The 25,129-nt window shown below is 42.5% G+C and overlaps 1 protein-coding gene and 1 long non-coding RNA gene across 4 annotated transcripts in view; one reads left to right on the top strand and one right to left on the bottom strand.

The window, feature by feature from the left end:
- CRACD (capping protein inhibiting regulator of actin dynamics) overlaps positions 1-25,129 on the top strand; it is a 47,270-nt gene that overhangs the window by 3,906 nt on the left and 18,235 nt on the right. Inside the window, exons 2-3 of one of the 2 annotated variants that reach the window (XM_040418818.1) lie at positions 22,946-23,081; positions 23,696-23,854. In XM_040418818.1, the coding sequence (XP_040274752.1) occupies positions 22,962-23,081; positions 23,696-23,854 (279 nt within the window). In that variant the 5' untranslated portion in view covers positions 22,946-22,961. Of the gene's footprint in view, positions 1-22,945; positions 23,082-23,695; positions 23,855-24,085; positions 24,478-25,129 lie in introns of those variants that run through there. The other variant, XM_040418819.1, reaches the window with a different exon arrangement.
- Positions 990-24,074, bottom strand: LOC120990196. 2 transcript variants are annotated; one of them, XR_005776382.1, is made up of 4 exons: positions 23,963-24,074; positions 20,412-20,534; positions 1,852-1,969; positions 990-1,195 (listed from the first exon to the last, which is right to left on the bottom strand). It is a non-coding gene; the product is annotated as an uncharacterized LOC120990196 (long non-coding RNA). The 2 variants fall into 2 exon arrangements; XR_005776383.1 differs by lacking the exon at positions 990-1,195 and having other exon boundaries at positions 1,834-1,969.

Below are 25,129 nucleotides of genomic sequence, written 5' to 3'. Positions count from 1 at the left end.
CCCTCTCACTCAGAATACATTTTATTTTGCCCCCTCTCACTCACAATACATTTTATTTTGCCCCCTCTCACTCACAATACATTTTATTTTGCCCCCTCTCACTCAGAATATATTTTTATTTTGCCCCCTCTCACTCAGAATATATACAATGTGAGAGGGGGCAAAATAAGATATATACAATTTTGCTCCACAGGTGGGGAAAGTGGAATATCGATAAAGAGGGGAAAATGGAATATATACAGAGGGGGCAAAATGGATATAAATAGAGGGGCCCTGTATATATCCATTTTGCCCCCTCTGTATATATTCCATAATCATTTATCCCCTGTGTGTATATATTGCATTTTTGCCCCCTCTGTTATCTGTTTAATTTTTTTTCCATTTTTTTTGCCTTTTTTTCTTATTGAAATATATTTTTGTTCCCCATTGGTCCCCTGTGGAGGATTTCTTGCCTGACATTTAGTTCCATGCCAGGTGCCCCCCTGTGAGTTATAGCCAGGCAGTGGTGGTGTGCACATTTAAAAAAAAAATACTTACCTCGTCAGACTGCTCCGCTCCCGCCTTCTTGCTCTTGCTTGCAGCCCACAATCCTGTCTTCCAGCGTGCGTTGTGTGATCCCGCGAGACCTGGCTGGCGCGATATCACAGCGCCACCAGGCCTGAATGGGTGGAGGCGGAGCCCGAATGGATGGAGGCAGGGCTGGGGTTGGTGGGGCGGCGCAACTACTCACAGAGGCCGGGGGCCCAAGCGACCAGCCATTTACATAAAAATGTTAAAATTACTTGCGATGGGGCGACGGAGCTGCGGGCCCCCCCCACCGCCGGGCCCGGTCGCGGTCGCATCCTCTGCGACCGCGATCGTTACGCCCCTGGGCGGTTGTGCGGATTTGGTTCCTGCAACCTGCCAGCTGCGGGCGAGCCGGATCGAACGCACAATCGGGCCGGATGTGGCCCGCGGGCCGGGGTTTGGAGACCCCTGGTCTATATGATTTGCCAGTATTGCCTGTGCATTTTTCTGTACTTCTTTGCACTGATGCATGTTAGGTTCTGTTCAAACTTCCATTAAACATTCCATGGCATCTGACAGACCCTGCTGACTTTTAATGGTTTCATTGGGTTTCTGTCATGGTGTTTGTTATTTCAGAGGGAATAATAATGACGGAATACTTAATTTTTCATGTCAAACATGATGTAGCCTCTGGTGCAATGCAAATGAGAACAGAGCATTAATGTGTATCTAAACTTTTACATAAAACTTAATAAAATCCATTGTACATGTGATAAAAAGAATATTTGTAATATACTTTATTTGATTTAAGTTCTTCTTGCAAAATAGGCACCTGGCTATCGTGCTTTGGAATCTGTACACTCCCTACAGCGCCAGCGGTGTACGGATCTAACTGGGGCCTCACTGGGCGCTGTGCAGGCTGGAGAACACACATCGCTGCTCCGCTGTCATAAAGCTCTGCATAGCACATCATTAATGAGTTGTGCCAAGCTTTAGCGTAGTGAGCGCAGGCAGGAGCAGCAATCTGCTATGTGAGCTTCTGCCTCCTGGTAGGCTTTTAGAAGAGTGGAGGCAGGAGTATACATAGTACGTCTCTGCTCGACCTGCGCTCACTCCGCTAATGTGCCATGCAGAGCTTTTAGCATGGTGAGCTGGTACGGGCAAGAGCAGTGATGTGTGCTCCTGCCTGTACAGCGCTCACTCCTGACCCAGTGAAATCCGTACACCAACACATTGATATGCCGCTAAACCTAATAATAGCTAACACTTTTTGGTCTGTACAGATCACTATATATATATTTATATACAATAGGTGATATCACAACTTATCTACCCCCTCCTGACCTCTGCACAGGTCACAGAGCATGCCTAGAAAACTCTCCCATAGAAGTCAATGAGTCCCCTCCAGTCTGTTGTATCTATGGCCTATATCACAGCTCAGGCATGATGGCAGCCCTCATAACTCTGTTCGGGAAATAGAATACAAAATCGATCCGAAAATGAAAACAGATTAGAAAAATGGAGTCTGTGTCTCTATCTGATTTTAACTGGCAGAAAAAAAAAATAGGTGACACATTGCCTTTAATTAAACCCATTTATCTTTATCTGATCTGTGATATTATGTAAAAGCGGCCACCACCCGACAGACCACATCGATAAGTCAATGGGAAGAAAATTAGTATAGAGCCTAGTTCAGCTTCGGATTGAAATTCCTTAGGCCCACCGGTGGAGATGATTCTGAAGGCCTGCCCTCATAGACTGGAAAGGGCCCCTGTGAAAAGTTTGTGGGCCCTCTGTATGTAACAGCTAATTCTGTTTATCATAGAGCTCCTTTCTAGCAAGTTGTTTAGTGCAGATTTTAATCTGCCCGTAACAGCTATGACAACAGGTACCAGTCCTTTACATCCAAAAAAGTAGACATCAGGATACATTGGGGGTTGTCTTGATAAGATGGTGCTGGACCCCTGTGCAGCTGCATATATTATGTCTGATCTTCTTCCACAGTCAGCTCCAAATAAAACGATCTTCTGCTAGACCTTAGGGGCCCTGCTTTATTAGAGCTTGGCCCACTGAAAGATCCTATGGTGGGCTAATCCGACCCTGGCCTAGTGATGGAAATATACACAATTACAATGCTGAAGTACACTGTCAGCTCAAGGTATATATGAATATGTTAAATCATGTATAACATTACACTACAGCAATTTGTAATATCTAATATTATGAGACTTTCAACGCACATCGTGATCAATTGTGTCTATTCATCTATCACACATAGTGAATTCTTTCAGATGGGTTCCTACACTTAAAGAGGTTATCCCATGGGTAATGTAAAAAGATGAAATTCAGACATTATACAGTACATGACAATCTCTTTCTAACAAAGCTAGAACCAGCCCTGTACCTCACATGGATCCAGAGATCTCCTCATTCATTGCTCTGCTAGATTTATATCAAGCTGACAGCTTAAGAGGAGTGTCTTCTGTGCTGCAGATAAGGGGGCGTGTCCATGCTCTGCCTATCACAGCTCAGGAGGCAGTTGAAGAATGAAACTGGGCATGTGCGGCCTTCTCAGTGAGCAGGTCAAAGAAATGAGATGTACAATAAACAGCAGGTGGCGCTATACAGACACATTTTATGGAATAGCTGAGCAGCTATACAAAATTTTCAATTACATGCAATTACAAAATTATTCAGATCCAGGTGCTGGTTTGAAAACTATGGAATATTTTTCGTGGGACAACCCCTTAAAGCTAGCCATACCAGTTATATAGCTGCTGGCCAAACACTCATTCGGCTGACACTCATTCCTCCTGATCCACCATGCAGGTGTTCTGTTGGGGAGAAGGGAAAAAGTTGCTGTCAGACATTTCTGGCAATGGTTTATCTCCCCTGGGAATAAAAGCACATGCATAACTGGATATGCAGAACTGCCAAATGCCATACATAATAACCTGGGTAGAAATTGCTGTATTTACCACTGACCGAAAGCAGTTATGCTCAATGGAAACGCTGATCAAAATGAAATGCTTATATTATAGCACCCTAGAAATTTCAGTACTACATTGTAAAGTCTGTATCCATAAATACATTAGTGCTGACAGTGTGTATCTGCAATTTTGTGCCTGCAGCATTTTAATTTCAGTCACTGTGGTAAAGCACCTGTCTGTACGTTTTTATAATATTCAGAAATATGGACCAAATCCATCATATTCTGCATTTTGACGATATGTCAACAAAATAAGTGCATAAATCAGCAAATCATATAGACTTGAGTAATATTATCTCATAATATTATCCAGAAGCTGATAAAATGTCAAGATCAAGAATAATAAATACAAAATAAAATAATGATAATAATAGTAGGGACTAATAAATCTAGTAGAGTAATTGGAGCAATGAACGGGGAGATCTCTGGATCCATGTGAGGTACGGGGCTGGTTCTAGATTTGTTAGAAAGAGATTGTGTCATGCAGTATATGATGTCTGATTTTCATTTTTTACATCATCATCATGGCATAACCCCTTTAACTAACTAGTAGAACATAGATGTTTGCCTAACCCTATTTATTATATGATGTGATGCATATCGTCCCAAGGGCATAAGTTCCATAGAGACAGTCCATGCAACTATGGAGCCCATGAAAAGAGAGTGGGCCCAACTTAGGTTGCCCCATTTTCTTATTATAATGGCTGGTCAGAATCTGGGAGGGATCCCTTCTCCACATGCTCATTAAGAGAAAACGGGGGCAAGAAAGCGCCAAGTCCTCTTGTCTCCAATGGTTAGGGGCAGGGGTGTAACTATAGGAGAAGCAGGAGAAGCGGCTGCTTTGGGGCCCTGACCTAGAAGGGGCCCATCCGGGTGGAGGAGGACTAAAAGATTTTGTCAGGGCCCCCTCAACAGTATTACACAATGAAATTATATACAGTGACTGTATAGACAGTGTAGGAAACGGATGGAACAGCTGCCGGGCCTGGTCTGAGAGAGCGATCTATACTAGCCACAGGAATGGGGGCGGCATGATAGGAAGGGGTTGTGAAAAAATTACTGGGGGAGGGGGGCCCCATTCAAAAAATTGCTGTGGGGCCCAGTCATTTCTAGCTATGCCACTGGTTAGGGGTGTGATAGTGTTAACTAGAAGGGTGCCCCCTCACCTATATATATAATATATATTATATATATGTATAGTCCATATATATTCTGCACTATTTTTGTATGATAAGGAGTCTGTCACCAGTTTCAGGCTACCTGCACACATTAATGCATTTGATGCAGATTTTCGACATGAATTTTGGCTCAGATTTCACTGCATTTCCACGCTAAATCTGCATCAAAATCTGCATCAAGTGAATGGGAGCTGATCTGAACGCTGGAATACTCTGTTAAGTTTCACATATACCATTTGAAATTGTACTGTAACTAATTAGTTAAAAGTTTCACTTTCTCAGCCACACGAGGCTATAAACTTTATGTCTAAGGCTTCGTTCACATCACTGTTCAGCCTTTTGGTTCTCCTGCCCCGTTTAGGGGCAGGAAAAGGACGGATTTGGCACATAACTGAGCCGAACAGAGCCCACGGGCCCCATAAACTATAATGGGGTCAGTTAGGTTTCCGCTCAGAAGAAGATTTTGGAGCGGAGACAAAAGTTGTGCATGCAGGACTTTTGTCTCCGCTTCAAAAATCTTCTTCTGAGCCGAAACCTAACGGACCCCATTATAGTCTAGTTTTCCAGGAGTTTAATATTGATGGCCTATCCTCATGATAGGTCATCAGTATCTGATTGCTGGGGTTTTGACTCCCGATACCCTCACTGTTTAGCCGTGGTGCTCTGTTGAGTGCTACAGCCTCTTCCTAGGCCAAATACGTCACGTTCATTGGTCACATGGTCTATCTGCAGCTCAGTCCTATTCAAGTGAATGGGCCTACAATATACAGTACTGTGCTTGGTGAGGAGCCCAGAGTGCTGCGGCCTCTTCAAATAGCTGATCGGCAGGCATGCCCGGTGTTGTACCACCACGGATCAGATACTGATGTCTTAACTTGAGAATAGGCCATCAACATGAAACTCCTGGAAAAACCTCTTTAAATAGTATCAAAAATCCTGCAAGTAAATTAGTCACAAGTTTTCTTGAAAGAAAAAACACGTTCTGCAAATGTAAATCTGCGAGTCCCCCTCTAGTCAGTCACCCATTTAATATATCTGTATGTTGGAAAAATATGCTCACTATTAGGTCACCCATTGGAATAGTCGGTCAGGTCTCCCTGGCTCCTCGATGGTACTTAATAGCAGTAGTGGGGTGCAGCTTCTCATACTGGTGCAAAAGGAAAGATGGGTGACAACACTGTGGGTGTGAGGAGAACAATGAAAGGACTGAGATTCTTTGGTGACTTCTTTTAAAACATGTAACATATCTGTAGGATATAACGTAAAAGTCTGAAAGTTAAGAGAACAGGGGTCTTATGACCCCCAATGTGCTACAGAAAGCAGCTTGTGGTGCCCATATCTATGGCAGAAGTTATGAAAACAGGAATGTTGTCTGTGGCCCAAAGGGGGCCCTGTTCTCCGAAATGCCCTAAATGTAAGTTGATAAAATACCCTTTTAACAATTGGGCTTTTATACGATTCCTATGGCATCTGCTTGTGACATGAATAATGTCTATTAATTGTTTGTCAGGCGACATGGGTCCTTGACTGTGACTTCTGCTCTGCAGTCCATAGATTGGAAGAAGGGATGCCACTTGTCATTTCAAGCACAGAGGTTACCACCCCAAGTATTCTACAGGCACATTTGCTATGCTTTTGCTATGTGTGCTGATTCTATGGTTTATGGAATTTCAATATTTTCTTCTACTGACATAATACAAATCACATTATGAAGAGCAGGTGTAATGATCAGAATTTAGAAAGCCCCAAGGATAATCAAGTTCTTCATTGGTTACATAATGATGTGTATTATTATGCAGCTATATTCACATGCACAATATGCCTCTTAACCTAGATTCCAGCTGTTCCTACAGCCTCTCTTGACTCCTGAAGAATTATTGAAGATGTAAGAAGAGTAAACAGTTCCTTAAATTGGATATATTGGATGCAGTCAAATGTATAGTATAAAATAATAGAATCAGACAGCTTATATAGAAAAATGTAAAAAAAAAAAAATATGGCCTGGGTTATTAAAGGGGTTGTCCGGGTTCAGAGCTGAACCTGGACATACCCCCATTTTCACCCAGGCAGCCCCCCTGCTACGAGCATTTCATGCTCCAATGCGCTCCTTTGCCCAATTCTGGCAAAGGAGCGCATTGTGCAGGATCGTGCAGGCCTTTTTTTGTTTATGGTTTTAACATTACTAAGCTGAGGTTTCTGCCTAGCAGTGAGCCCGGTGACATCACCAGGACTAATGGGCGGGCTTTAGTGCTGCCCTAGCCTGTAAAACAGCTAGGGCAGCGCTAAAGCCCACCCGTCAAAGCTGGTGACGTCACTGAATACACTGCTGGGCGGAAGCCTCCATCTAGTAGTGTTAAAAACATAAACAAAAAAGCCCTTTCCCTGCGAGATCTAGCACAGGGCAAGAGAGAGCATCGGGGGGCTGGAGGGGTGAAAATGGGGGTATGTCTGGGTTCAGCTCTGAACCAGGACAACCCCTTTAACCACCTCAGCCCCCAGGGCTTAAACACCCTGAAAGACCAGGCCACTTTTTACACTTCTGACCTACACTACTTTCACCATTTATTGCTCGGTCATGCAACTTACCACCCAAATGAATTTTACCTCCTTTTCTTCTCACTAATAGAGCTTTCATTTGGTGGTATTTCATTGCTGCTGACATTTTTACTTTTTTTGTTATTAATCGAAATTTAACGATTTTTTTGCAAAAAAATGACATTTTTCACTTTCAGTTGTAAAATTTTGCAAAAAAAACGAGATCCATATATAAATTTTGCTCTAAATTTATTGTTCTACATGTCTTTGATAAAAAAAAAATGTTTGGGTAAAAAAAAAAAATGGTTTGGGTAAAAGTTATAGCGTTTACAAACTATGGTACAAAAATGTGAATTTCTGCTTTTTGAAGCAGCTCTGACTTTCTGAGCACCTGTCATGTTTCCTGAGGTTCTACAATGGCCAGACAGTACAAACACCCCACAAATGACCCCATTTCGGAAAGTAGACACCCTAAGGTATTCGCTGATGGGCATAGTGAGTTCATAGAACTTTTTATTTTTTGTCACAAGTTAGCGGAAAATGATGATTTTCTTTTTTTTTTCTTACAAAGTCTCATATTCCACTAACTTGTGACAAAAAATAAAAACTTCCATGAACTCACTATGCCCATCAGCGAATACCTTGGGATGTCTTCTTTCCAAAATGGGGTCATTTGTGGGGTAGTTATACTGCCCTGGCATTCTAGGGGCCCAAATGTGTGGTAAGGAGTTTGAAATCAAATTCTGTAAAAAATGGCTGGTGAAATCCGAAAGGTGCTCTTTGGAATGTGGGCCCCTTTGCCCACCTAGGCTGCAAAAAAGTGTCACACATCTGGTATCTCCGTATTCAGGAGAAGTTGGGGAATGTGTTTTGGGGTGTCATTTTACATATACCCATGCTGGGTGAGAGAAATATCTTGGCAAAAGACAACTTTGTATAAAAAAATGGTAAAAGTTGTCTTTTGCCAAGATATTTCTCTCACCCAGCATGAGTATATGTAAAATGACACCCCAAAACACATTCCCCAACTTCTCCTGAATACGGAGATACCAGATGTGTGACACTTTTTTGCAGCCTAGGTGGGCAAAGGGGCCCATATTCCAAAGAGCACCTTTCGGATTTCACTGGTCATTTTTTACAGAATTTGATTTCAAACTCCTTACCACACATTTGGGCCCCTAGAATGCCAGGGCAGTATAACTACCCCACAAGTGACCCCATTTTGGAAAGAAGACACCCCAAGGTATTCGCTGATGGGCATAGTGAGTTCATGGAAGTTTTTATTTTTTGTCACAAGTTAGTGGAATATGAGACTTTGTAAGAAAAAAAAAATAAATCATCATTTTCCACTAACTTGTGACAAAAAATAAAAACTTCCATGAACTCACTATGCCCATCAGCGAATACCTTGGGATGTCTTCTTTCCAAAATGGGGTCACTTGTGGGGTAGTTATACTGCCCTGGCATTCTAGGGGCCCAAATGTGTGGTAAGGAGTTTGAAATCAAATTCTGTAAAAAATGGCTGGTGAAATCCGAAAGGTGCTCTTTGGAATATGGGCCCCTTTGCCCACCTAGGCTGCAAAAAAGTGTCACACATCTGGTATCTCCGTATTCAGGAGAAGTTGGGGAATGTGTTTTGGGGTGTCATTTTACATATACCCATGCTGGGTGAGATAAATATCTTGGTCAAATGCCAACTTTGTATAAAAAAAATGGGAAAAGTTGTCTTTTGCCAAGATATTTCTCTCACCCAGCATGGGTATATGTAAAATGACACCCCAAAACACATTCCCCAACTTCTCCTGAATACGGAGATACCAGATGTGTGACACTTTTTTGCAGCCTAGGTGGGCAAAGGGGCCCATATTCCAAAGAGCACCTTTCGGATTTCACTGGTCATTTTTTACAGAATTTGATTTCAAACTCCTTACCACACATTTGGGCCCCTAGAATGCCAGGGCAGTATAACTACCCCACAAGTGACCCCATTTTGGAAAGAAGACACCCCAAGGTATTCGCTGATGGGCATAGTGAGTTCATGGAAGTTTTTATTTTTTGTCACAAGTTAGTGGAATATGAGACTTTGTAAGAAAAAAAAAAAAAAAATCATCATTTTCCACTAACTTGTGACAAAAAATAAAAAATTCTAGGAACTCGCCATGCCCCTCACGGAATACCTTGGGGTGTCTTCTTTCCAAAATGGGGACAATTGTGGGGTAGTTATACTGCCCTGGCATTTTCCAGGCGCCCTAATGTGTGGTAAGTAGGTAAATGACCTGTGAAATCCTAAAGGTGCTCTTTGGAATATGGGCCCCTTTGCCCACCTAGGCTGCAAAAAAGTGTCACACATGTGGTATCGCCGTATTCAGGAGAAGTTGGGGAATGTGTTTTGGGGTGTCATTTTACATATACCCATGCTGGGTGAGAGAAATATCTTGGCAAAAGACAACTTTTCCCATTTTTTTATACAAAGTTGGCATTTGACCAAGATATTTCTCTCACCCAGCATGGGTATATGTAAAATGACACCCCAAAACACATTCCCCAACTTCTCCTGAGTACGGCGATACCAGATGTGTGACACTTTTTTGCAGCCTAGATGCGCAAAGGTGCCCAAATTCCTTTTAGGAGGGCATTTTTAGACATTTGGATACCAGACTTCTTCTCACGCTTTGGGGCCCCTAGAATGCCAGGGCAGTATAAATACCCCACATGTGACCCCATTTTGGAAAGAAGACACCCCAAGGTATTCAATGAGGGGCATGGCGAGTTCATCGAATTTTTTTTTTTTTGGCACAAGTTAGCGGAAATTGATATTTTTTATTTTTTTCTCACAAAGTCTCCCTTTCCGCTAACTTGGGACAAAAATTTCAATCTTTCATGGACTCAATATGCCCCTCACGGAATACCTGGGGGTGTCTTCTTTCCGAAATGGGGTCACATGTGGGGTATTTATACTGCCCTGGCATTCTAGGGGCCTTAAAGCGTGAGAAGAAGTCTGGAATATAAATGTCTAAAAAATTTTACGCATTTGGATTCCGTGAGGGGTATGGTGAGTTCATGTGAGATTTTATTTTTTGACACAAGTTAGTGGAATATGAGACTTCGTAAGAAAAAAAAAAAAAAATTCCGCTAACTTGGGCCAAAAAAATGTCTGAATGGAGCCTTACAGAGGGGTGATCAATGACAGGGGGGTGATCAATGACAGGGGGGGTGATCAATGACAGGGGGGTGATCAGAGAGTCTATATGGGGTGATCACCCCCCTGTCATTGATCACCCCCCTGTAAGGCTCCATTCAGATGTCCGTATGTGTTTTGCGGATCCGATCCATGTATCCGTGGATCCGTAAAAATCATACGGACATCTGAATGCAGCCTGACAGGGGGGTGATCAATGACAGGGGGGGGTGATCAATGACATGGGGGTGATCAGGGAGTCTATATGGGGTGATCACCCCCCCTGGAAGGCTCCAGGGAGACGCCTGTATGTGTTTTGCGGATCCGATCCATCTATCAGTGGATCCGTAAAAATCATGCGGACATCTGAATGGAGCTTTACAGGGGGTTGATCAATGACAGGGGGGTAATCAATGACAGGGGGGTGATCAGGGAGTCTATATGGGGTGATCACCACAGTCATTGATCACGCCCCTGTAAGGCTCCATTCAGACGTCCGTATGCATTTTGCGGATCCGATCTATCTATCAGTGGATCCGTAAAAATCATGCGGACATCTGAATGGAGCTTTACAGGGGGTTATCAATGACAGGGGGGTGATCAGGGAGTCTATATGGGGTGATCACCTCCGTCATTGATCACTCCCCTGTAAGGCTGCATTCAGACGTCCGTATGTGTTTTGCGGATCCGATCCATCTATCAGTGGATCCGTAAAATTCATACGGACCTCTGAATGGAGCCTTACAGGGGGTTATCAATGACAGGGGGGTGATCAGGGAGTCTATATGGGGTGATCACCTCCGTCATTGATCACTCCCCTGTAAGGCTGGATTCAGACGTCCGTATGTGTTTTGCGGATCCGATCCATCTATCAGTGGATCCTTAAATTCATACGGACCTCTGAATGCAGCCTTACAGGGGGTTATCAATGACAGGGGGGGTGATCAATGACAGGGGGGTGATCAGGGAGTCTATATGGGGTGATCAGGGGTGATCAAGGGTGAATAAGGGGTTAATAAGTGACAGGGGGGGGGGTGTAGTGTAGTGGTGCTTGGTGCAACATATTACTGAGCTACCTGTGTCCTCTGGTGGTCGATCCAAACAAAGGGGACCACCAGAGGACCAGGTAGCAGGTATATTAGACGCTGTTATCAAAACAGCGTCTAATATACCTGTTAGGGGTTAAAAAAAACACATCTCCAGCCTGCCAGCGAACGATCGCCGCTGGCAGGCTGGAGATCAACTCTCTTACCTTCCGTTCCTGTGAGCGCGCGCGCCTGTGTGCGCGTGTTCACAGGAAATCTCGCGTCTCGCGAGATGACGCGTATATGCGTGATTGTGCGCAGCGCTGCCACCTCCGGAACGCGAATCTGCGTTAGGCGGTCTGGAGGTGGTTAAAGGGGCTGGCTTCTGAAAAGAAGCCTAACCCCCAGCTGTTGCCACCAGTAGACACTACATCCAGCAATACAATATAGCTTTACATGCCAGACATTTAATTGAATGGCTCCTTATTATGCCACATAGATAGGCAGTTCTAACCAGGGGACCCCTATCTGTGATGTGTAATGTGTATATGCCCTAACAGGGCACATGGACATAATTTACAGTGGTTAGACAACTATTTAAAGCATACGTACCTACACTTTCAGATAACTTTGCAAAATAAGCTGCGATGTATGTATAGATAAATGATGGCACTATATCTGGCCATTGTATGACTTGTATCTGGAATTTTTTGCAACTTTACTCTGAGCTGGTAGGTGCAGACTAGCTGCTGTGATGTTTCCCATAGACTACACAGAGAAAAAACAGGAGATTCTGCCGCCTAGCTTTCTTTCAGTGAGACTCACCATATAGAGAAGCACTGAGCGGTATAGATGTTAATAAATCACTTGAGTTGAGATGTTTGTCTCACTCCCCCTCCATAGTCTTCTATGGGATGATGTAATCTGATTGTAAACTCTCGTGGGCAGGGCCCTCATTTCTATTGTCCTAGTCTTTAGGCCAGGTTCACATCACCGTTTAGTTTTCCATTTTTCTGATCCATCAGAAGAACAGAAATAAACAAAAACAAAGAAATGGATCCTTTATTTTTAGCATCCATTGTGCTCATTTTGCATTAGTTTTTGTCATTTCCATTAGAGAAGGACTTTTTCTCCCGTCTAAAATAACGGCTCTCAGATGGAACTGACAAAAACAGTTGTAAAGTGAGCACAACGGATGCTCAAAATAAAGGATCCATTCTTTTGTTTTCTTTGATGGATCAGAAGAACGGAAAACTAAACGGTGATGTGAACCTGGCCTAAAGATTATTATTATCGGATATCTCAGTGAGCTTAAAGGGGTTCTCCGGGAATTAAGAAAATTAAAATACTTAAATATTACTTTATTATAAATATATTCTCAAATACCTTTCATTATATACACACAAAAAAAATATAAACTCAACACTTTCAGTTTTGCTCCCATTTTGCATGAGCTGAACTCAAAGATCTGAAAAATTTTCTACATACACGAAAGACCCATTACTCTCAAATATTGTTCACAAATCTGTCTAAATCTGTGTTAGTGAGTACTTCTCCTTTGCCGAGATAATCCATCCCACCTCACAGGTGTGGCATATCAAGGTGCTGATTAGACAGCATGAATATTGCACAGGTGTGCCTTAGACTTCCCACAATGAAAGTCCACTCTGAAATGTGCACAGTTTTGCCTTACTTTTTGTAAGGGGGGAAGGGGTCAGAAAACCAGTCAATATCTGGTGTGGCTACCATTTGCCTCACGCAGTGCAACACATCTCTGTCGCATAGAGTTGATCAGGTTGTTGATTGTGGCCTGTGGAATGTTGGTCCACTCCTCTTCAATAGCTGTGCGAAGTTGCAGAATATTGGCAGGAACTATAACACGCTGTCATATACGCCAATCCAGAGCATCCCAAACATGCTCAATGGGTGACATGCCCGGTGAGTATGCTGGCCATGCAAGAACTGGGATGTTTTCAGCTTCCAGGAATTGTGTACAGATCCTTGCAATATGGGGCCGTGCATTATCATACTGCAACATGAGGTGATGGTCGTGGATGAATGGCACAACAATGGGCCTCAGGATCTCGTCACGGTATCTCTGTGCATTCAAAATGCCATCAATAAAATGCACCTGTGTTTGTTGTCCATAACATACGCCTGCCCATACCATAACCCCACCGCCACCATTGGCCACTCGATCCACAACGTTGACGTCAGCAAACCGCTCACCCACACGACGAAAGCCTCTCCAATGTGCAAGATGCCATCGAATGTGAGCATTTGCCTACTCAAGTCGGTTACCACGACGAACTGCAGTCAGGTCCAGACCCCGATGAGGACGACGAGCATGCAGATGAGCTTCCCTGAGACGGTTTCTGACAGTTTGTGCAGAAATTCTTTGGTTATGTAAACCCATTGTTGCTGCAGCTGTCCGGGTGGCTGGTCTCAGACTATCATGGAGGTAAACATGCTGGATGTGGAGGTCCTGGGCTGGTGTGGTTACATGTGGTCTGCTTTTGTGAGGCCGGTTGGATGTACTGCCAAATTCTCTGAAACGCCTTTGGAGACGGCTTATGGTAGAGAAATGAACAGTCATTGTACGGGCAACAGCTCTGGTAGACATTCCTGCAGTCAGCATGCCAATTGCACGCTCCCTTAAACGTGACATCTGTGGCATTGTGCTGTGTGATCAAACTGCACATTTCAGAGTGGACTTTTATTGTGGGCAGTCTAAGGCACACCTGTGCAATATTCATGCTGTCTAATAAGCACCTTGATATGCCACACCTGTGAGGTGGGATGGATTATCTCGGCAAAGGAGAAGTTCTCACTAACACAGATTTAGACAGATTTGTGAACAATATTTGAGAGTAATGGGTCTTTTGTGTATGTAGAAAACGTTTCAGATCTTTGAGTTCAGCTCATACAAAATGAGAGCAAAACCGAGTGTTGCGTTTATATTTTTGTTCAGTGTATAATGGCTCGTTTTGTCTGGGGAGCAATGATTAGGAGAAACAAAATGGCCGCTGTCCCATTAGTTCACACAAAACCTGTCCTGATCACACATGAGGACAAGTTACTTTACAACACTGAGGTAAAGAGCTGTCTCCTCCTCCTCTCTACTTGTCAGGTATTATGATCCTGAATACAGATAATAAGAACTTTAGCTGAATCTCTGGGAAATTTAGTTCATGAGGAGACATGAAGTACAGAGAGGACGGAAAGGACAGGCTGTGGTAATGTGGGGCTGTAGTGATGGAGACTGTAAACAAGTGCTGCTGCTCATTAGCCACACCTCACCCTCCTCTCATGTCTCCTCATCTTCTCCATTCCCACAGAGATTCACCTGTATTCAGGATCATGATTTCTGACAAGCAGAGGCGAGGATGAGGCAGCACTATGGCTCATTGTGGTGAAGTAACTTGTCCTGCTGTGTGATTAGGACAGGTTTTGTGTGGACTGATAGCACGGTGGCCATTTTATTTCTCCTAATGATTGCTCCCTAGACAAAACAAGCCATTTTAAGTAATGAAAGGTATTTGTGAATATATTTATTATAAAATAATATTTAAGTATTTTCATTTTTTTTAATTCCTGGTGAACCCCTTTAAGTCCTTCCTGGTTTCTCAAGACAAATTCATCATAGAATTCAGAGTGACTCTTACGTTAGGAAAAGGGGGAGGAAAAGTGCAGGTAACTGGAGAACAAGGCATTTATGCCATTCTCTCATATTTTATTTAGTAAAATGAATTGGACTACTTTGTTACACACGTGTTGTTATTCTCTAATACCTTCTAGGATTCACATTCCTCATTAGACCCCAGCATTGGCACATATTGCTAATTAGGAGGATACTGTGCATTGTCATAGAAACAAGGCTGCGGCATAAGCATAATTACGTATTCCTGATTTTCAGAACAAATCAATCTCTTATCATTACTTGAGTAATTACCCTGTATTAGTTTAGCTTTTTAACAGAGATTGCTTGGCAAGCAACCAAAAATGACAGTAGATAATTTATTATGTCGCCCTTTTCCTGAGCATTGCAGTCTCCAATTTGATTACATTTCAACCTTTTATAAACTAAGCCAGCTCCTGGCATTTGCAAACACCATGTGGACCTTCTCACAGTCATCCTGAGGAGCATTTATTTCACAAATCCTAAAATCTGGTCCGATCAGTAAAGTCTCATTTGCATATCAGGAGAATGGGACTGTACTCTGCTGAATAGGACATGGCGAGATAAGTTACTAAAATTCATCTGTGACTTGTCCCCTTTTTTTGCGGCCCGTATGCGGAAGAATTCACTTTAATGGGGCCGCAAAAAAACAAACAGAAATAATTCTGTGCAATTAGTGTCCGTATGTCCGCGCGGCCGAACATGTCCTATTATTGTTCGCATTACGGACAAGGATAGGACTGTTCTATTAGGGGTCAGACGCTCTGTTCTACAAAATGCAGAATTCACGTGGCTGGTATCCCAGTTTTGCGGGTCTGCAATTTGCGGACCGCAAAACATCTAATGGTCATGTGCATATGGCCTAAGACTGGAGGTACAATATAGACCCATAGTACATGATTCCATAATACAGCAGGGTGCATGGGCCTTTAAAGGGGTTCTCGGAGATTTATACATTGCTGGCCTATCCTTTTGAGACCTGCAATGATTTCGGGCCCCCCAACGATCACACCTCTGTGTACTGGGTGCAGCTGGTTACTGCAGCACTTCTCCTGATGGAAGATAACCAAGTACAAGCGCTTGGCCACCTCTGGCAGCTTCATAGAGTTGAATGGAGTGGCTGCCCCATTCAAACAGGGCAACCCCGGCTCCATTTCCGGTGATTGCTGAGAATCGACACCCCCCCCCCCCCAACAGACAGTTATCTCTTATCCTATGTCATGGGACAACCCCTTTAAATACAACTAATACAATGCAGCGTAGGGGCCAGACCAGGGGCGGATTGGACATAGACCTTACAGGGAAATGTCCCGGTGGGCTGATGCCCAAGGGGGCCGTCTGGGCCCTTCTCACAGCCGGACAGTGGATGTTTTTGGGGGATGTATTTTGTGATGGACTGTGGTATTTGGCTCTGTTGGGGTGGTATAATGTGCCACAATATGGTATTGCTGGCCCTACCTTCCATCAATTTGGGCCCAACTACAAAATGGAGCCACGTTTAGTATTTTTTTTTCAGGTCCACTTTAAGTTCCCAGTCCGCCCCTGGGCCAGACCTTCCCCTTCAGCGGTAACATTGTAAGTTTGGGATAAGTGAGTTTATCGAATGTTGTACAATATTTAAAGAGATAACTGACTCACATAGATATGAAAGAACAGTATGGCAGGTATTTGGAGTAGGGGTCCATTCGCTCATGATGCTCTTTATTACACGAGAATAAAGAGGTAGAAATAATCTGAAAAAAATCAATGGGAATGAATCAGTGCAGGTTTCTTGTGTCGTATGTGAGTGGTACCCGCCCATAGCTGGCAAGCATTGGGGCTTTCTAGTCACACACCTTCTATGAGAACATTCTTTATCTAGTTACCTCTGAGATATTAGAGGATGTTCTCCACCCTGGTGTGACATGCATTAGCAATAATCAATCAATGTACCATATATCGCCATAAAGCAAGTGCTGAAATAAGGCGACAAGCAAAAAGAGTACAACTAGTGTGACTAAGAGCTTTTTTATCTTTTAGTATATGTGGCCATATAAATATTTGATCTTCACTCGAACAGGATACAGAGGTGATGTAATCCAACACAAATCAATAACTTACTGTATATAAAATACAGAGACGCCATTTCCTAGTCTCCAAGTGACTGCACCTTGGATGTAGTACCCGGTATTGCGGAAACAGCTCGTAGTACTCCTCCAAAATAATACTATGATATGTAAATGCTATCGTGCTCCCATATATACCCTTTACTAATGAATATCATCCCTGCCAGTGATCGATTTCATACATTCAGTACTGGCTTTGTTCACTTACAAAGTCACGGAAAAGAATGCACTGAAACAATAGATGCAAACATAATATATGGACTAAACATCTATTGTTTTAGTGCATTATTTTCCATGACTTTATAAATGTAGCCTTGTTTTGAATTTTTTTCAGTGATTTTCTTTGTTCACTTACAGCCATATAAACAGGGAGAAAATATATAGGCACACGACCGTCTGTCTTTTGCAGTCCGCAAATTGCGGATCCAGGTCTACAGATCTGTGTCACAGCCGCATTTTTTGCGGACCTGTTGACTTCAGTGGGTCTGTGGTCCACATTTTGCGGGCAAGTATAGGACAATGTACTATCGTTTTTCAGAACTGACTTACAGATGCATAAAGCACACAGATGACACCCTTACATGGGGCAGCAATGATCAGGAATGAGCGATCATTTGCCTGACCAAATATTTTCTTTTGTTTACACCTTAGGGCTTTTACTATTCTCAGTTGTAGCTAATATATTTTTTATTATGCTTTCTATTCTAACATAGTGGATTGAATTAATATTATGTAGGAAATAACTTTTTAATTATCCCATGAAGAGCTATGCCAGCCGTGTACATTGACTGATGCAATGTTTTTACTGCAGTTTCTGAAACCTCTGTAGAGATAACACAAAATCCACCATTCACAATAGGTGATGAGAAAAGGGAAAAGGTCTGGTACTGTGTTAGCCAATAGAAAACTAGTTGAGTGCTATCATTAAAAGAAACTAAATAAGAGTATTGCAGGTTTGATACCTTTTAATGGCTAACAAAAATAGAAGTAATGATGTTACATAGCGAGCTTTCGAGACATCACCAGTCCCTTCATCAGCTATATGAAGAAACAGCAATATATACAATAAGAACAGAGACATGGGGAATGAATGGATATTTGAAAAATAACAGAACAATATATAAAAGATCTTGAGAATGAGTCCTTAATTATCTTACAGATAAGGGGTGTGAAAGTTTTATGGTCTCTAAATTGATGTTATCTCAGAGACCTGGTGCCCGACTATGTCTATAGAAGACTCTTTAGATCTTGTAGTGTGTCATAAATCTAAAGAATCCGTGTATGCTAGCGATGTACAGGTGAAACTCGAAAAATTCGAATATCGTGCAAAAGTCCATTTATTTCAGTAATGCAAATAAAAAGGAATTGCATTAATGCAGCTTAAAATTAGAATTTTGTGAAAAGGTTCAATATTCTAGGCTCAAAGTGTCACACTCTAGTCAGCTAATTAATCCATACCCCCTGAGCAAAGGGGACCTGAGATTGTGACTTTGGGGTTTCATAAGCTGTAAGCCATAATCATCCAAATTATAACAAATAAAGGCTTGAAATATCTCGCTTTGCATGTAATGAGTCTCTCGTATGTTAGTTTCACCTTTTAAGTTGCATTACTGAAATAAACAAACTTTGCACGATATTCAAATTTTCCGAGTTTCACCTGTATACACATATGTTTACTTTCACCTAATAAAAGGTGAGTTACCACATAATTTACATTTGACTTTAGGTTTAGGCCTCTTTCACACTACCGTAGGGCTTTTTCAGTGTTTTGCGGTCCGTTTTTCACGGATCCGTTGTTCCGTTTTTTTTTTTCCGTTGTGTTTCCGTTTCCGTTCGGTTTTTCCGTATGGCATATACAGTATACAGTAATTACATAGAAAAAATTAGGCTGGGCATAACATTTTCAATAGATGGTTCCGCAAAAATGGAACGTATACAGAAGACATACGGATGCATTTCCGTATGTGTTCCGTTTTTTTGCGGACCCATTGACTTGAATGGAGCCACGGAACGTGATTTGCGGGCAATAATAGGACATGTTCTATCTTTCAACGGAACGGAAAAATGGAAATACGGAAACGGAATGCATACGGAGTACATTCCGTTTTTTTTGCGGGACCATTGAAATGAATGGTTCCGTATATGGACCGTATACGGAACGCAAAAAACGGCCTGCAAAACGAAAAAAAAAAATGGAAGTGTGAATAAGGCCTATTAAGGCTCCATTCACACGTCCGCAATGTGTTTTGCGGATCCGCAAAACACGGAAAGCGGCAATGTGCGTTCCACATTTTGCGGACCGCACATTGCCGGCACTATTAGAATATGCCTGTTCTTGTCCGCAATTGCGGACAAGAATAGGACATGTTCTATTTTTTTTGCCTGAAATGAATGGGTTCGCAATTTGCGGAATGAAATTGCGGACGTGTGAATGGAGCCTAAATCTGTACATTCGCCTGGTGGCATTGACATCTCTAGTGCCGAAAATAACTGACGAAATTAACTAGTCACACTTACTATTCCTTTTTGCCTGACTAGTACTTCCTAGTCACGACTGTAGCTATTTATGCTTAAAGAGGACCTTTCACCGATCCTGACATTGTGAACTAAGTATCATGACATATACAACGGCGCCCAGGGATCTCACTGCACTTACTGTTATCCCTGGGCGCCGCTCCGTTCTCCCATTATGTCCTCCGGTATGTTCGGGGACTTGGTTATAGTAGGCGGAGACTTAGGGGACTTGGTTATAGTAGGCGGAGTCTGCCCTTGTTCTGCTGGGCGTCTCCTTCTCCTCGGCTGTAGCGCTGGCCAATCGCAGCGCAGAGCTCACAGACTGGGAGGTTTTTTTCTCCCAGGCTATGAGCAGAACAAGGGCAGACTCCGCCTACTATAACCCAAGTCCCCGAACATACCGGAGGACATAACGGGAGAATGGAGCGGCGCCCAGGGATAATAGTAAGTGCAGTGAGATCCCTGGGCGCCGCTGTATATGTCATGATACTTAGTTCACAATGACAGGATCGGTGAAAGGTCCTCTTTAAATATCTTCCTAACCTTTTCTCTTCTAGAAGTCATTTAGCATTGGTATAATGACAGATTTCGTGCTATTCCTTTTCCTGCTCAGTGTACGCATCGAAAAATATTGCTGAAAACATTTACCAGGACAAGAAAGGCTGCATTCAGTAGATATAATAAGGAGACATAATACATACCTGCCAAATGTTAATTACTCCTTGCTACACAGGTACTTTGCATTGTATTAGCCGTGTATTTTTACACATTGTGTTCTCAGAGATGGTGAACGGCTGATTGCTGTAGTAGCTGCCGGTAATAGCCTGTTGATTTAGCCCATATAAGTCGCAGCATTAAAGAAATATCAGAATTACCGGAAGCTGAAGGCACGTAACAGCGAATAATAAAACACTGCAAGAAATAACAATATGAAATAGTCATTTGGAGATGGTAAATCATTAGTGACTTAGGATTGTGAGAAAGACGTTTTCTGGAAACAGAATTGTGGAAGGGTAATACCTTTCCTAGTGGAGTCTGGTTCAAGTGCTATACAAGGGCAACCAATGATGATTTTCTATATGTGATAATAGTATACACTCTAGGATCTATAAACACTAAAATAAACCATTTGTAAGTATTGTGAGACAAATCCATTAAAGAGGACCTGGTCCCTCTCCTGATATGTCTGTAATAGCAACTTCCTGCATTCCCCATGTAATAACTATTCTGGGGCATCTATTCTTATGACTATGTTGTGTCATTCCTCTATTATTCCTTCCAGAAGTTATTGATGAATTGCCAGAAGTTTCCAGTAAAGGTCCAGCTGGGTGTTACCAGTTGGGGGGGTGCCCCTTCACAGTCTAACATTATCCAATCAGTGCTGCCAGTGTCAGACCATGCAGGGACACCTACCCCCATCAACTGGCAACATCCAGTTGGACTTTTATTGCAGACTGTTTGCAACTAAATAATAGTAGGCATAATAAAGGAGTGGCAGATCATAGAATCATAAGAATAGATGCTCCAGAATTTCTACTACATGGGGAATACAAGTAGGTACTAAAACATGTATGGAGATGGGACAGGTCCTCCTTAAACTCTATATATACATGCATCATCAAGACCTTACATGCCATAAAGTTCTGTCTCCCCTATAGCAATAGTCTCCAATGCGTGACTCTCCAGTTGTCAGATTACAGCTTGCAGCATGCTGGAAGTTGAAGTTTCATAATAGCTGGACAGCCACCAGTTTGAGATTGTTAACAGGTGTCTATACATCTACTAATCTGCCTGAATCATGCCTGTATGAGAAAAGAAGAACAGGACTGCTTTCTTTCAGAAGCAGCACCACTAGTGTGTATAGGCTGTGCTTGATATTGCAGTACAGCCACATTGATGTAAATGGGTTGACCTGCCATGGCCATGGACAAGACTGGAGGAAAGCAGTTTTGTATTTCTACTCTGTTGCAACCCCTTATAAAAACAATGGACACAAAACAAGTTGCATTGCTCTTCAATGTATCAGATGGTTCATTTCATTGTGTAACATGTCAGTGGAACTGTAACCGATTGCTGTGGGCAAAGCAAGAATTGTCATTTCCAGTCATTGCTAGGCATAAACTCTCATTTGTTGGATTATGGAGTAGTGACATTTTCTGTTTAAAATCCTTTTAGTTTTGGAGAACCATTAAGATTGCTTCATTGTTTCTTAAAGGGTATGTCCATCTTTGAACAACATTTTCTAGTTTATTTTTTAAAAATAATCCACATAAACCGAAAGGCAACTGCTTCATAAATTTCAATACTTAAAGGATATGGACACCTTTTTTTTATTATTGTATTTATCTTGGGTTAAAAATAATTTTCGGATTGGTCTTAAAAATTCAAAATTTTCAGCAGCTTTTAGTTTTGGCTCTGTTCTTTCTGAAATCCATCAGAGACCAGCGCTGGCTCAATCTGTAGCTACTATACATCTGACGCACATATCTCAGGCTTTTTAGGACTATTCCAGGATTTTCCTGTAGACGGCTTATCGCTAGATGTAGATGTGCAGTTCTGCCACCAGAACGGCTCAGGAACGGCTGATGTGGGGTGTTGGACCTTGATGGCCTATCCTGAGTATAGGCCATCAATATTAAAATCCTGGAATAGCCCTTTAAGTAGAGGACTCTTTTATGTTATGTCCAATCGAATGCTATTCTATAGATAGTGAGGGTCCTGGCAGTCAGATCCCCAATAATTAGTAAGTGGGGGCATATCCTAGCAATGGGTCATCACTTACTTTGGGGGGGGGGGGGGGGGGGAGTAACATGTCTGCAGTGTGTGAACAACTCCTTAGTGCTCACACTAAACCCAGTGTTTAAGGAATTTAGGTCAAATGTGTCTCAATGAAGCTAACGCCCTAATGATGAGAAGACATTGATTTGCCATGGGCACACTGCTGAGATGCTGCCACATTGCTGATCTACCAGGAGCTAAAATGTACACTAAATTATAATTCTGTGGTTAACTGGTTTCTAGTTAATATATTTGTAAAAAAAATTGCCCATTTACTTCTCTAATTCAGCAATATGGATTGAACACATAAGATATGGACAGTAAGATGGTATGGGGTGTCCTTCAGGATTGTAGTATTGTAAGCAGAAGCCCTGAAAAGATGCACATGTCTACATGCTTTGAATGTCAGAGGGTTTTTGCACCATATGGCAACGCCGTTTTCATGTACCTGTTTCAGGTTCCTCACCAATAGCATGGGAACAAGAGCCTTTTCTCATGACAGTATATTCATACCGGATGGGCAGGTTGAAGATGAGCAAGAATCTCAGGCTACACCACAAGACCACAGTGTGGGGAAAGTGAAGTCTCTCCAGGTAAGGGCAGAAACTCAGTGTAAACTATTCCAAAAATGTCATTTTCTTCTACAGTGAAATGCTAAAGAGGAACGGTCAACTACTTGCATCCATCTTGTAATAACAATTCTGGGTGTTACCAGTTGGGGGTGTGTCCCTGCACAGTCTGACATTATTCAAGGACACACCTCTAACTGGTAACCCCCATCTGGACCTTCATTGCAAACTGCTAGCGGTTCATTTATAACTTCTAGCAGGAATAATAAAGGAATGGCACAACATAGAGTCATAAGAATAGATGCTCCAGAATTGTTATTACATAGGGAATGAAAGTAGTTACTAAACCAAACACATCAGGAAAGGGAACACATCCTCTTTCAGTGTTTTCAAAGAACCAAAAAGAATAATGTCGATCAATTATTTGCTAGGAAAAATTGAAATAGTTCTAAATCCCTAATCGGACTGAGCACAGTCATGTCTGTGGTAGTTGTAGTCTTGTGGACATACCACTACAGCATGAACGGACACTAAGCTGCCACCAGGAAGCTGTTTGGCTCCATTTGCATTATTTCCATATTAGTGAGCTGATTGTAAATATTTCTATTACATTTATTCTACATTATATTACACTTTAGCAACAATTGGGAAAGAATATTCGGTTTGGACAACCGCCGCCAGCCAATGTTCCGCTGAAGAGGATGCAAGATTTGGGGGCTACACAGGAGGAAACACAGAACAGTAGCATGGATAGCCTAGGGGAACGTGATGTGGGATTTCTCAGTAGTGGCAGTAAGGTAAGACGATGGGACTGTGTTAAAATTGTAAACCTAAACATTGCGAAAGACTGCAACAAAAAAATGATATTAATGTGTGATAGGAGCCGTAAATATGTTTGTACTCACCTGGTGAGGTGGATCTGCAAATTGCTTGTCTGGTAAATCAGATCTTGAGCAACATGGATAGGCGGCACGGCTGCAGTAGAGCAAGAAAGACAGGTGTAGCAGAGCAGAGGAGGCGATGGCAGCAGGGGTGAAAAAGAGACTAATGTAGCTATTGACTGAAGGCGAGTGAGTTGCACGGGAGATCGGCATAGCATGGTTGTAGCAGTGTTATCTTGATGACCAGTGTAGCAGAGCTGTAGCAGCATACTAAAGGCCAGTAAAGTGATGTCCTGTAGCTGAATTCTATCTCTTTACTGGAGACCAGTATAGCAACTGGAGCCTGGCATAGCAGAATGATGTAGCACAGTTGGGCAGCTGGGTGCCATTAACCAACATCAAGTCTGAGGCGGGTTTAATAACCTGGCAGGATGACTTAATTCCTGTCCACCAGGTTTCTGTGACAGTCCGACAGGATTAGAAACTGAGCCGGACAGATGAAGGGAGTGAGGAAGTGCATGCCGCAGTATCTGGGACTGGTGAGTAACAATGTCTTCTAAGACCTAGAATGTCCTAGACAAGGTACTAGATCATCAAGATGTGTACATTTTCTCATGGGATCTCTTTGGCCACTCAAATGAAAGAGAAGAACTATGAAATATTTTTGAGGTGGTACTATTGCCCAACTACCCTATATCGCATGTTCCCCACAGTGACAGATGTGTGTTGGCGTTGGGAAAAAGAGCTGGGCTCAATGTTGCACATCTGGTGGGGATGTCCAATAATTTGCAGTTTTCTGGGAAAGTGATAACTAATACCCTTGAATAGACCTTGTTCTCTCTCCCCTCTGGCTTTTTGGCCCAAGTGAAAAAGGTTTTGTTAAGATATTTCCTGACGGCATCTAGAATGGTGATTCCTAAGTGTTGGAAGGATAGGGCTACCCCTCTCTCTGTGAATGGGCCAGTAAACTCCATTATATCATGAGAATGGAGGAATTGATTGCGGGTCAGCAGGAGAAGGCGGAGATTTTCTCGAAATGGTGGCATCCTTTGATAATGTTTATGAATTCCCCTTAACTTCTAGTTATGCTATGAATCTGGAGCAGGTCCTACTAAATTGGCCTATGGTGAAATACCCAATCATCATTTTTCTGAATACATACTCTCCCACCCTTTTTTTCTCTTCTTCCTC

The sequence above is a fragment of the Bufo bufo genome, chromosome 2 (assembly GCF_905171765.1).
Source record: "Bufo bufo chromosome 2, aBufBuf1.1, whole genome shotgun sequence".
Taxonomy (NCBI): Eukaryota; Metazoa; Chordata; class Amphibia; order Anura; family Bufonidae; genus Bufo; species Bufo bufo.
The sequence above is the reverse complement of the archived record's forward strand: the minus strand, read 5'-3'. Positions and strand labels throughout refer to the sequence as shown.